Here is a 13,346-nt window from a genome sequence, read left to right on the forward strand (position 1 = left end):
AGTTCAAGCCCTGTGCTGGGCTCCATGCTGGGCATGGAGCCTACTTAAAGAGAAAAAACAAAACAAACAAACAAAAAAAAACCTGGGAGAAAAGTAATACTTTAAAAAAATCATTTCCATTAAATACTTTAAAAATAGGAATGAATGAGCTTTTGATATGCCAAATAAAAGGAATCAAAATTAGAGATAATGGAGAAAAGTAAAAAAAATACTATTTTTAGATATGATTCACTACCTAGAAAACCTAAAATATCTGGCACAACATATACTCAGTAGAACATAACTCTGAGATCTCCATTATCAGATTACTTTTTTAAATACATTGTCCTCTATAGTGGTTAAGTATACCAGATCTCAACTTAACTCTTAATTAGAGATAATCAGGGAGAAGGGAAAAAAAAAAAAAAAAGAGCTGGATCTGAATTGAAAAGAGGGAAGTAAAGGGCCAAGAAAGGCAAGCTACTTGAAGTCATAGAACTGACAAATGCCAGAGGATGATATGAATCCTTGCATAATTCCCAAGCCTGCACTCTTTCCATTTTGCCACAGTGCCAAAGGCACCTTTAGCTTAATGGATATTTTTTTTTTTAACATCTATTATGCACCAAGCACAAGAGTATGAAAATGAGTAACATATCATGTTTTAAGGAGACCTAAGTTAAGTCAATTGACCCATCTTTTGGTTTAAAACCTAGGTCTCTTAGGGGCACCCGGCTGGTTCAGTAGGTAGAGCATGCAACTCTTGATTCAGGGTCGTGAAGTCAAACCCCATGTTGGACATAGAGCTTAATTTAAAAAAAAAAAAAAAAAAAAGGAAAGTATTCCCCAAACAAATAAATCCTAGGCCTCCTAAATCCAGGTTCAGTGATCCTTCTACCTCATAATCATTATGTAATTTAAAATCATATGCTTTAACATGCAAAATATTCTTCCTATGTATAATAAACACCATTTTTTAAAAGATTTATTTATTTATTTATTTGAGAGAGAGTATGTGCATGTGTGTGCACGTACACACACACAAACGCATGCATGCGTGAAGTCAGGGGACAGAGGGAGAAGGAGAGAAGCATATTCCCTGACGAGTGCAGAGCCCACCTGGAGCTCAATCTCACCTCCCTGAGATCATGGCCTGAGTCGAAATCAAGAGTCAGGGGCTCAACTGACTGAGCCACCCAGGCGCCCCAATAAACACTATTTTAGTACTGGAGATAATTCCAAAGTTTTTATTGCAAATGTTATTACAAGAGTACCAAAAAGGATGACAACCCGCAGAAGACTTTTCTTGTGCCTTTAAGGTATCCTCAGTCCTGAACACACACAAAAAATGTAAGAAACAATTCGGGAATGGGGGAAGGGAGGAGGAGCTGAGTTCTAAGTCCATTTCCAAAACAAACTCATTCAATTCAGATATAGCACATGCTCAAATATATCACTTGCAAATTTCCTACTGATATTTTAATGTAATCACTTAGAAACATGAATATTTAAGAGGCTTCAGTAGTCATTCTCAGCAATCTTTTAAGAAAATCTCAGGTAATTCAATATCTGTACAGCTTAGAGAATGTGGGCTTAAAAATACTATAGTTCAATGGATTTATGCTGGATGAATATCCATAATCATTAAGAAATCTGCAAAAGGCTCTGTATCGGATCTTAACTGTTCAACATTTTTGATCACTGACAAGATAAAGACCAAGAAATTATATTGAAACAACAGAAAAAAGCTTCAGAAAATCACCAATTTCTCTTTCATGTCTCCTGTTCAGCAAAATAGAAGCTGCAGCTGGCTATCTGTCATATTGAGACAAGGGAGAAATATAAAAAGCAAGCAAGGCTTTCCAAAACAACTTGAGGAAAATGCCCTAATAATATGGGCCAAAGGAGGAAGTAACCCATTCAGGAGAAAAACCAGGGAGCAGAGTAAAACAGAAGGACTCCCATCATCTACCAACTAATCTATGAACAATATGTGGAGATTCTGACCACTTATTTAAAAGAAAATAATACACAGGGATAACTGAACTTTAAAAATCATTCTTCTGATAAAGTTAATTCCAGCATAAATAGGTGATTTTCTCATAACACTGGTAATTGCTGGCCAGGTAAAATTACAAAAAAAACCATGTTAAGATAAGGTTTCTTTATAAATAAAAACTATACTTACCACAATCCATTCAGCAATGTTTTCATAGAGTTCTGGACTAAAAATTGCTTTTTTAAGCCTAGCCAGAGGTCCATCAGCATCTACTAATCTGCACCGCATGAAAACATCACAGTAGCCTCTAAAATCATTGCAAGGGGATCCAGGTTGCAAGGTGATGGTTCGACCAACGAAGTGCATGCTCCACCGCGAAGACCCTGTACTGGCACAAGTTGATGGATCCACTGGAAAAGAAGCGCCAAATATAAGTTGAAGATCAGATTTCCTACCAGGCTAGCTGGGGAGAGAGGGAGGAAAGGAAAAAACTGCCTAAAATCATTACCATGACATGTAATATAGACTTGCATTAGTTTAGGCTGGATAACACCATTAGTAATTCACCTTAAACATACAATATAAACAAACAGCCAGCAACTCTTGACTTAGTACCTACAATGGCTTAGTACCTACAATGGCTAACAGTGTTTATATTAATTATCGCCATAAAGTTGGCAGGTTTTTGTCTAGCTTATCATTTTTAAAACACTGTAGGGACCATAATACTAGAAACATAATGCTATGCTACATTTAAAATTTTCCAAAAAGGATCGGTATTGGTGGAAATTATCTGTCCAAACTGGATAACAAAGTTTAATGCTTAAAACTTAGGAGAAAAACGGGCACCTGGCTGGCTCAGTTGATACAGCGTGTGACTCTTGATCTTGGGGTCGTGAGCTCAAGCCCCATGTTTGGGGTAGAGTTTACTTAAAAAAAATATATATTTAGGGGCACCTGGTTGACTCAGTCAGAGGAGCATGCAACTCTTGATCTCAGGGTTGTGAGTTCAAGCCCCACGTTGGGTACAGAGGTTACTAAAAATAATAATAATAATGATAATAAATAAACTTTAAAAAAATTTAGGAGGTTTTTTTTTTTTTTTAAGATTTTATTTATTTATTTGACAGAGAGAGACACAGTGAGAGAGGGAACACAAGCAGGGGGAGTGGGAGAGGGAGAAGCAAGCTTCCCGCCGAGCAGGGAGCCCGATGCAGGGCTTGATCCCAGGACCCTGGGATTATGACCTGAGCCGAAGGCAGATGCTCGACGACTGAGCCACCCAGGTGCCCCAGAAAAATTAGGTTTTAAAAGAGATTTTATATTGGGGCGCCTGGGTGGCTCAGTTGGTTAAGGGACTGCCTTCGGCTCAGGTCATGATCCTGGAGTCCCGGGATCGAGTCCCGCATCGGGCTCCCTGCTCAGCAGGGAGTCTGCTTCTCTGTCGGACCCTACCCCCCTCATGCTCTCTCTCTCTCTCTAATTCTCTCTCTCTCAAATAAATAAATAAAATCTTTAAAAAAAAAAAGATTTTATATTCTTGTGTTTTAAAAGCCTTACTCTTCTTCATACAGCAGACGTGGCATAATTCCTTATCATCTTTGCCATCTGAACTGGCACAGGTACACTCCTCCAAGCCATACTTCTCACAGATAGAACCTGCACATTGCTGAAAGAAAAGTAAAAGACCAGTGTTTAATCTCTATACAAACCTATTGTTCACAGTAATAGACAGATAGACATCTCTGATGCTAAAATAATTAAGTAGAAATACAAGTGGAAAAAACAAAGATTAATAGCAGAAATGGATCATATAAACACATCCGAAAAAGAGTTAAATACAAATAAGGTAGCAAATCTTTTAAAGAAATGCCAACTTAAAAAAAATCTAAACAAAACCAAAACAGAGAAAGAGATTAGGTGAGCATCAGTTTTACACTGGTTATTATGTCTCCTTTATAAGAAGAGAAAAATGATTATTTTCCTCATGTAAAGTGAATATTGAGCCAAGAAAGTTTTAAAGGCTTCACATTCAGATAAAATGGCCAAAAGAGTTCTTTTATGTAGGCTGTTGAAATACTAATTTATAAAACTCAAAAGCAGTACCAAGTCATATGCCTAGCTATACAACTATTTTCCTCTAGAGACTATCAAACACATGCAGTGGACAGATGAAAGATAAGTCAGTTACTAATCAAATGCCACCAGGCACTTATGCCACATGATACATTCATGGCTTTATGGGGAAAGAGAGGGATATTATTGAAACAGGGACCAGGCTTAATTACTGGAACTCTGCAGCTTTAAGTAACAAACAATTATTCTGAAAAAGGAGGTTTAATAAAAAGCTTATAAATCAAATGCTCACCCCATTAATGCACACTTGTGTATGCCTATTACAGTCTGTAAAGTTTGGTTTAGGATCAGAGGCTGGGCAGAGCGCGGTGATGCCATTACATATTCCTTCTTTTGCACAGTCTGAATCATCCCGACACTTCTCAGTTTTTGATTTGAATGCACACTGTGCTGTACAACAGGGACCTTGACTTGGGCTAGAATAAACAGTAAAGTGATTAAAGAAAATCACTAGCATATTTCCTATACACATAGATATGGTCCTAATTTTTAAATCATAACTCTCATCTTTTAAATGGTAAGTATGTTACTGGTATACAACTTCAAATTTTGGACTAAGAGGCTACTAAATTTCAACATTCTATAAATGTAAAAAAGTGATTGTGTTGTTTTTATAATCAAGGCATACTATATTCAACATTCTTATTCTACCTGCCTTTAGTGGAAGGCTATCATAGAAAATAGATTTAATATTAGATGAGCTATTAGTGTTTCACAGTTACATCATACATTAGTTGATTCATCAAATTTTCTCACATTTATATGCTAAAATCAAACTAAGATATACAGACCAACCATTTAAAAAGTAGTGCACAAGCAATATTCTATTGCTTATATCTACCACTACCAAAGTAATTTTGACAAGTGAAATAATTATATGACACTAAGTTACAAGAGTCTACGAAATCAGTATTACCTAAATATTTAAAGTTAAGATTCTAAAAATACGGATGATAGTCACATTTTTAAGTTAGGAACTGAACAGTGTGTATTTTATTGAGTGTCCTGACTTTTGCCTTTTTTTTTTTATACCCACCACACAAGTTACAAGTAGCTCAATCTGCCAACCACAGTACACTCATCAATGCTACTCCAGAAAAATAAGTAAGACAACAGCAAATAAAGACGAAGATTCCCAACACTATGCATCTCTTAATGTCAGTTTTAAGTCGGTCACAACTGCCCTCGGCTGACCGGTGGCAGCGTGAGCACTCCTGGAATGGGCAGGGTACCTGCACTGCTTCCCAGGCTTCAGCTTGCATTTCTTGCCCTCTGGCTGGTTTGCATCATAGCAGCACTCATCTTTACACTGGTCACTATAGCCACAGTCACATTCTTCACCTTGCTCCACCATCCCATTTCCACAAATAGGTTGGCCAGATTCTGAGGAAAATCAATAAAACAAAGTAAGCATTGTCTGCATACATTAATTTGATTTAAAATCCACAAACTTTGGAACCTCATAACAAAGGGAGAAAGGATAATTTGATGAATACAAAAAGCAGAACTAGGAATCTCGAAATCAGAAGACCTAAATTCAATTCTAAGAGTGGCTCAGTCACTAGCAATGTGGCCTTGGGCAAGTCACTTCCCTTTTGGGGGGCCTCAGTTTCTTAATCTGTACAGTGAAGAGATTTGACATTATGGTCCCCTCTGAGGTCCCTTCTGGAAGTGGTAACATTCTATTTAGGCCACACTGAGCTTTACTGAACAACCGCACTATTTACATTACACAAATAAGAATTAAGTTAGTGCTTTAACAACCAGAAAAAAATTAAATCTTTTGTGTTAAAAGAAAATCTCAAACATACATAGTAAAGTAGTAGAAGAACAATGAACTCCCATGTACCAATCACTTGGCTTTAACAACTATCAACAATATGCTATAAACAATTCCACCTAACATATTCATTTATTCTTGTAAATACTCCAGGATGAATCTAAGAGATAGGAGTTTGTTTCTTTTTTAAATCTAACCATAATAGCATTATCACATCTAACAAAATTAACAATATGCTTAATAGCATCTAATAGCCAATTCATGTTCAATTTCCTCAACTGTCTTTTTACAGTTGGTTTATTTGAACCAAGTTCCACCTAAGGATCCTCAACCCCATGGCTGGTTTGGGTTGATACGTGTTCTTTTAATATATAAGCGATTCCTTCCTCTCTTTTTATTTTCACACTATTTAAAGAAATTGGGTCATTTTGTCTTACAGAATTTCCCACAATGTGTTTAGCTGATTGTATCCTAGTCAATAAATAATTTTTTTTAATGTACATTAATTTGCTACTCAGCTAGACCCAAGCTCTCTAAGGAAAGAACTACATATTACTCCTATTTTTTTATATTCCCAAAAAGGCTAACAGTATTGGGTCAAATCTTGGCTCATTAAGGTTAGTCTGGTCTAGGCACAGTGAGTAACTTTAGAAAAGTTTTTAGGCTCTTTTTTAAAGTTCTCGAATTTTATCAATGGGCTTTAAAATTGGAAGAGGAATGCTATTGTTTGTAAGATCAGAAGATCACAGACCTTGAGCATCTGCAGGGAGATGACAAGAATCAAATGTCTTCATTTTCTAGAAAAGAAAAGTAACTTCCAGAGAGTCTGTGACTTGCTGGAAACCATATGCCTCAGTATGGGCAAATCGAAGACCAAACCCAGGTTTCTGGGATCTAAAATCTGGTGCTCTTTTCTTTCTGCTACATCAAATTGATGTGGGAAACAGGTGTAGCACAGGCTTCAAATTGAGAACTGAATAAACATAAAGGAACACATCTCAAACACATGAACTCAACAGAAGGCAAATCTGAATCCAAATTATTCTAGAAAGACTAGCTTTATATTTAGAAAGTTCATTCTTAACCGCATCAAATATTAAAGGAAATCTTAGAGCTAACTGAAGCTCTCTCCCTCTCTTTCATTTTATATCACCTCTTCTGTTATGCACATGGACATATATCCTAAGTAATAATGACTTTATTCTGAAGTATTGTAAAATCATCATTTCAGAATTCACAGGATATGTAATTTAAGAGAAAAGGAAAAATGATGAAGTCAGAAAACCTCTGAGGCAATATTTACTATACATTGGTTTTTATCTCATATAGAAATATTACTTCAAATAAGCTAGGACACATGGAAAAGGTGCTGTTTAAATGCAAAAATTATAACAGACACATATCTCATTATAATCTAAGAAACAAATTTCCTTGGGGTGCCTGGGTGGCTCAGTCGTTAAGCGTCTGCCTTGGGCTTGGGTCATGATCCCAGAGTCCTGGGATCGAGCCCCACATCGGGCTCCCTGCTCCGCGGGAAGCCTGCTTCTCCATCTCCCACTCCCCCTGCTTGTGTTCCCTCTCTCGCTGTGTTTCTCTCTGCCAAATAAATAAATAAAATCTTAAAAAAAAAAAACAAACAAATTTCCTTACCATAATACCTACAAAACAATACGCTCATTTTTAAAAGACAACTTCACTCAGAAAGTTTACTGTGAAAATCCGGTTTACAAATAAAGACTCTATGTAGCACTTCTACATAAGACATTTTAGAAACCTACCAGTGATAATAACAAGAGCAGTAACAAAAATGATACCATCAATATAATTTGAATCTGCCCTTTTAAAAGAAATAGAAGGCCTTAAAAGAAAAAGCCAATCAATATAAGTAAAAATTGAAATTTGGGGCTGATCAAAATTTAATTTTTACTCTGGGAAAGATTCTGTGAAGAGGATAAAATGACAAGCTACAGACTGGAAGAAAAATATATGCAGATCAATATCTGACAAATGGCTAGTATGTAGGCTATGTAAAGAACTCTCAAAACTCAACAGAAAAAAAAATCCAATGAGAAATGGCCAAGAAAAATGGACATTTCACCAAAGAAGATACACAGATGGCAAATAAAGCACATGAAAAGATGAACAACTTTAGTCATCAGAAAAATATAAATTAAAACCACAACAAAATATCACTATATGCCTATCAGAACGGATAAAATAAAAACAATAAAAACACCAAAAGCTGGCAAGGATGCAGAGAAACTAGATCACTTATACACTGCTGATAGGAATCTAAAATAATACAGCCACTCTAGAAAACACAGCAAACTATTACTATATGATTCATCAACTGGATTTGGGAGCATTTATCCCAGAGATATGAAAACTGATGTTTGCATAAAAAACCTATACACAAATGTTTATAGCTGCTTTATTCATAATAGCCAGAAACTAAAAATAGCCCAGATAGCCTTTAACAGGTGAATGAACTTTCTAAACATAAAGCTAGTCTTTCTAGAACAGTTTGGACTCAGATGCCTTGCGCTGGGTTCATGTGTTTGAGCTGTGGTTCCCTTGTAGCCTGTGCCACAACTGTGAATGAACTGAGGAACATACACGCCATGGAATACTACTCAGCAATAAAAACAAGCTCCTGATACAGGCAACAGTTTGAATGAATCTTCAGGGAATTATGCTGAGCGAAAAAAGCCAATCTCAAAGGTTACATGTTTTATGATTCCATTTATACATTCTGGACTGACAAAATTTTACAAATGGAGAATCGTTTAGTAGGGCATCGGTCAGGGGATGGCAGGAGGGTGGTAGGTAGGTGTGTTTCCCCTCAAATAACTTATAATCTTGTGAAATAGGACAGGGACCCAAACAAACATAATACAAGGTAGAATATTTAGAACATATTAAATGCCACAAGAGAGGCATAACAGATGAATGGATAAACAAAATGTGGTATTATTCATACAACGGAATATTATTCAGCCATAAAAAGAATGGCATTCTGATACATGCTACAATTTGAATGAATCTTGAAAGTTTTATGCTAAATGAAATAAGCCAGACACAGCAGGCCAAATACTGTATGATCCCATCTGTATGAGGTACCTAGAATAGGCAAATTCATAGACACAGAAAATAGATTAGAGGTTACCAAGTAGGGAGAGAGGGAAGCAGGAGTTACTGCTTAATGATTACAGAATTTCTATCTGGAGAGATGAAAAAGTTTGGAAATGCGTAGTGGTGATGGTTGCACACCACTATGAATGTACTTAATGCCACTGAACTTTAACTTAAAATTAGCTTAGATATTAATAAAATTATACATATTTTATATCTTTTCTTTCCTGTAAGGCAAAAAAAAATTTCACAGCAGCTTTATTCATATTAGCCGAAACCCAAAGGGCCCAGGTGTTAATCAACAGGAGAGTGGATGAGCAAAGTGTGATATATTCATACAATGCAATATGAACTGCTCAGCAATAAAACAGAACAAAACACTAATAATGAATCTCAAAATATGCTGAGTGAAAGCAGCCCTCCACAAAAGAATATAAACCATATGATTCCACTTATATGAAGTAAAACAAGCAAAATTTCTCTACAATGAAATAAATCAGAACAATGGTTGCCTCTGAGAATGTGTTGGGGGCAGAAACTGCGAAAGGAAATAAAAGAACTTTGTGAGGTGACAGAAATATTCTGTATTTTGACAGGTGCTTAGGTTACACAGGTAAATGAATCTGTCAAAGCTCATTAAATGGTGGACTTAACTGTGCAACATTTTATGTTAAAAAAAAAAAGAACCACAAACAATATTGAACTTTAGTTAATTATACAGGCTGAAGTGTTTAAGGGTGAGGCATACTAATGTCTGCAATCCACTTTAAATTGCAACAAAAAAAACACGGGATTGAGGGATGAATAAATTAATAAATAAGTGGTAAAGTAAATACAGCAAAAACAGCAAAGTTTTAATAGTTGTAAAATAGAGGTGGTGGGTGCATGGGTATTTCAAGTTTTCTGAATGTTTGAAAATATATGTTGGGAAAACATACATACCAACAAAACAGTTGTTTCTCTTCTTCTCAAGAACTTGGCTTATATTTCTAATACTACAGAGTGAGAATTTATTGTTGTTAAGTTTGTCCCCGGATGTTGCTCTTGCATACATGATGTAATTGCCATTTTCTTTCTGCCCTAAATTCTTAGATTCTCCTGGAGTGCACTCTGTTCCAGAATCATGCTGCCAAACAGAATATAGAGTTACATAAACAGGAAGTAAAATAAGGTTTTCAGGTCATCTGATTAAATGTAATTTTCTCACCAGAAAAACAATGGAAGCTTGTGGACTCTCCTCTAAAAAAGGTCCTACAATTGTTTTAGACTGTGAGAAGGAAAACAATTTGCTCTTTTAAGAGCCACTGTCTTAGAAGGGGAGGAAAAATGACTGAAGGTCTAGCCACAACAATGTACAGCTCTGTAAAGAGGGAGTAGAATGGAGGATAAACCATCATAAAGTCTATCAAAAATAAGCTCGCCATGCACTCCTATATTTATTGCAGCCATATTTACAAGAGCCCAATTATGGAAACAGGCCAAGTGCCTACTGACAGATGAATGGATAAGGAGGATGTAGTACATATATACAATGGAATATTATTTAGCCATAAAAAATGAAATCTTGCCATTTGCAACAACATGGATTGAGCTAGAGAGAATAATGCTAAGTGAAATAAGTCAGTCAAAGGCAAATACCACATAATTTCACTCATATGTGGAATTTAAGAAACTGTAGCAAAGGAAAAAGAGAGAGAGAGAAACCAAGAAATGTACTCTTAACTATAAAGAACAAACTGATGGTTACCAGAGAGGAGGTGGGTGTAGGGTATTGGGTGAAATAGGTGATGGGGATTAAGGAATGCACTTATGATGAGCACTGAGTCAGGTACAGAATTGTTCAATCACTATATCGTATACCTGAAACTAATATAACACTGTATGCTAACTACACTGGAATTAAAATTAAAAACTTAATAAAATGAAAAAAATAAGCTCACCTACTTTCAAAACTAGTAACAGGAATATAAACTACTTAAAATGACTACATATTCTTTAACATACATGCTAAACTACTAACGACTAGTTCAGAGAAGACAGATGGGGAAAGACAGGAAACAGAATGGCATGAAGTTAACTACATACAAGATAGGCATCTAAGAGAGTTGACTTATTACCTAGTACATAAGAAAGATAAGTAAATGCTATTTTTTAAAGATTTTATTTATTTATTTGAGAGAGAGAGAGAAAGAGAGAGGGAGAGGGAGAGAAAATCTGAAGCAGACTCTACACTGTGCACAGAGCCCGACACGAGGCTCTATCCCACAACTGCAAGATCATGACCTGAGCTGAAACCAAGAGTTGTTTGAGCCACCCAGGCGCCCCAATAAATGCTATTTTTAAATAACAATTAAGAAGAGCCAAGTGGTAAAACTAAAACACTGATTTGCAAGAGTAAAACAACAGATACATATGTGTATGTACACAGAAAGTTTATGGTGTTGGCAAATATTACTGAAGTATCAGATACACACTAAAAAGTACCAAACTACAGCTCCATAAGTTTTCTCAAAGTAAATACACTTATGTGACCAGCACTAAGATCAACTAACAGAATACTATCAGATCACAGCAGCATCCCCATCTTCCTTCCTCCTCTGGGAGATAGGCATTTAAAAAAAAAAAAAAAAAAAAAAGGAAAGAAAACAGGGATGCCTGGGTGGCTCAGTTGGTTAAGCGGCTGCTTTCAGCTCAGGTCATGATCCCAGGATTCTGGGATCGAGCCTGGAGTCGGGCTCCCTGCTCAGCGGGGAAGCTTGCTTCTCCCTCTCCTGCTGCCCCCTGCTTGTGATCACTCTCTCTCTCTCTCTGTCAAATAAATAAATAAAATATTAAAACAACAACAACAACAAAACCAACCTCACAATGCTCCTCAAACAATTCAGAACTTTCCAGAAAGAGTGAAAATATTTGGGTCCTAGAGTAAAAGTTCTATTTAAACTGTTATTTGAATACCCAACAATTCTTCCCTCCAGAAAGAAAGAATACCCAAGGGCATTATGTTTCTTCTCAAAACCCATCTAAATTACTTTCATTTTCTACTCCCTAATCTGAAGCAACTTTTTTTTTAAGATTACATTTTTTTAACTTAATTAGTAATCTATACATCAAACATGGGGCTCGAACTCATAACTCTAAGATCAAGAGTTGCATGCTCTTCTGAGCCAACCAGGCACCCCGTGAAGCAACTATTAAAAATAAGACCTCTCCTATCACATTTATTCTTCCCAGTACCTCTTGCTGTTCTCCTGAACCTAGATTCAGCATTTGAAAACTCTTGACTATTCTCCAACATTACCTTGCTTTATGTTTTCATTCCATAGAATTCAATTTGGTTTATGATAATGCATGACACTAGAATTGTTCTCAGCATTAGAATTTTAGAAAAAGAAAGAAAAAAATTCCAAAACTGTGTAACTCTTGATATTATCACAGAGTATTTTCAATTCAATAAATATTAGAATGTGTCCATTATATGAACTAAAAATATAATATAAAAATATAAAGATGAGTTTAAGCACTGTCCCTAGCCTAGCCCTCAAAAGCCTTATATTCTATTTAAAAGAGAGCATATTTTGATATCCTTGGCTAGTCTGACTCTGCCCCATAAATCCATTACAGATATCACTAATTGGGGGGTGCCTGGCTGGCTCAGTTGATAGACTATATAACTCTTGATCTCAGGGTCATGAGTTCAAGCCACACATTGAGCAAAGAGCTTGGTTGCTTACTTACTTACATACATATATAAACAAACAGATATTGCTAATCAGTTATTACTTTACTAGCCCAGAGGATGTTGTAATGGATCATCATTAATGGCCATGGAGGGAGGAAGAGGTTATAAACAAGCATGCCAACTATTTGTATTTGTCATCCTCAGAACAGGGGATAAACAAGCACACCAGTAAGCAAAATATAGAACAGAATATAAAGGCCATCTTAACTATATCCCCAAAAAGTGCTGACAATTCATATGGTTTCACAAAGAAACTCTAAGTTTGACAAGAAAACAGAAAAACTTTTCTCTGGCTATAAAAACAATACATACTCTTTTAGAAAATTTAGAAAATAAAAAATAGATAAAACATTTCAATCATAATCAACCATGCATAATAACTACTATTAACATTTTGGTCTACTTCCTACCTGACTTGTACCTAGTCATATCATATTTTAATACAAAATTTGAACTACACCACTTGTAGTTATATACATGGTTTCTTTCAGCTTAACAGTATAATGCAAACACTGATTTTTAAATGATTGCAGAGCATTCCAGGATACTTTCATATTGGGGGGCCATTTAGGCTGTTTAAA

General features: G+C 35.9%; 1 protein-coding gene across 4 annotated transcripts in view; it reads right to left on the reverse strand.

Moving 5' to 3' along the window:
- Positions 1-13,346, reverse strand: part of ADAM10 (ADAM metallopeptidase domain 10) — a 134,618-nt gene that overhangs the window by 14,687 nt on the left and 106,585 nt on the right. For all 4 annotated transcript variants that reach the window (XM_027570122.2, XM_027570125.2, XM_027570126.2 and 1 more), the window contains 5 exons: positions 9,969-10,152; positions 5,347-5,497; positions 4,347-4,530; positions 3,539-3,647; positions 2,168-2,388 (listed from right to left, as the gene is read on the reverse strand). In XM_027570122.2, the coding sequence (XP_027425923.1) occupies positions 2,168-2,388; positions 3,539-3,647; positions 4,347-4,530; positions 5,347-5,497; positions 9,969-10,152 (849 nt within the window). The remainder of the gene's footprint in view (positions 1-2,167; positions 2,389-3,538; positions 3,648-4,346; positions 4,531-5,346; positions 5,498-9,968; positions 10,153-13,346) is intronic.

Source organism: Zalophus californianus, chromosome 6 (assembly GCF_009762305.2).
Source record: "Zalophus californianus isolate mZalCal1 chromosome 6, mZalCal1.pri.v2, whole genome shotgun sequence".
Classification (NCBI taxonomy): Eukaryota; Metazoa; Chordata; class Mammalia; order Carnivora; family Otariidae; genus Zalophus; species Zalophus californianus.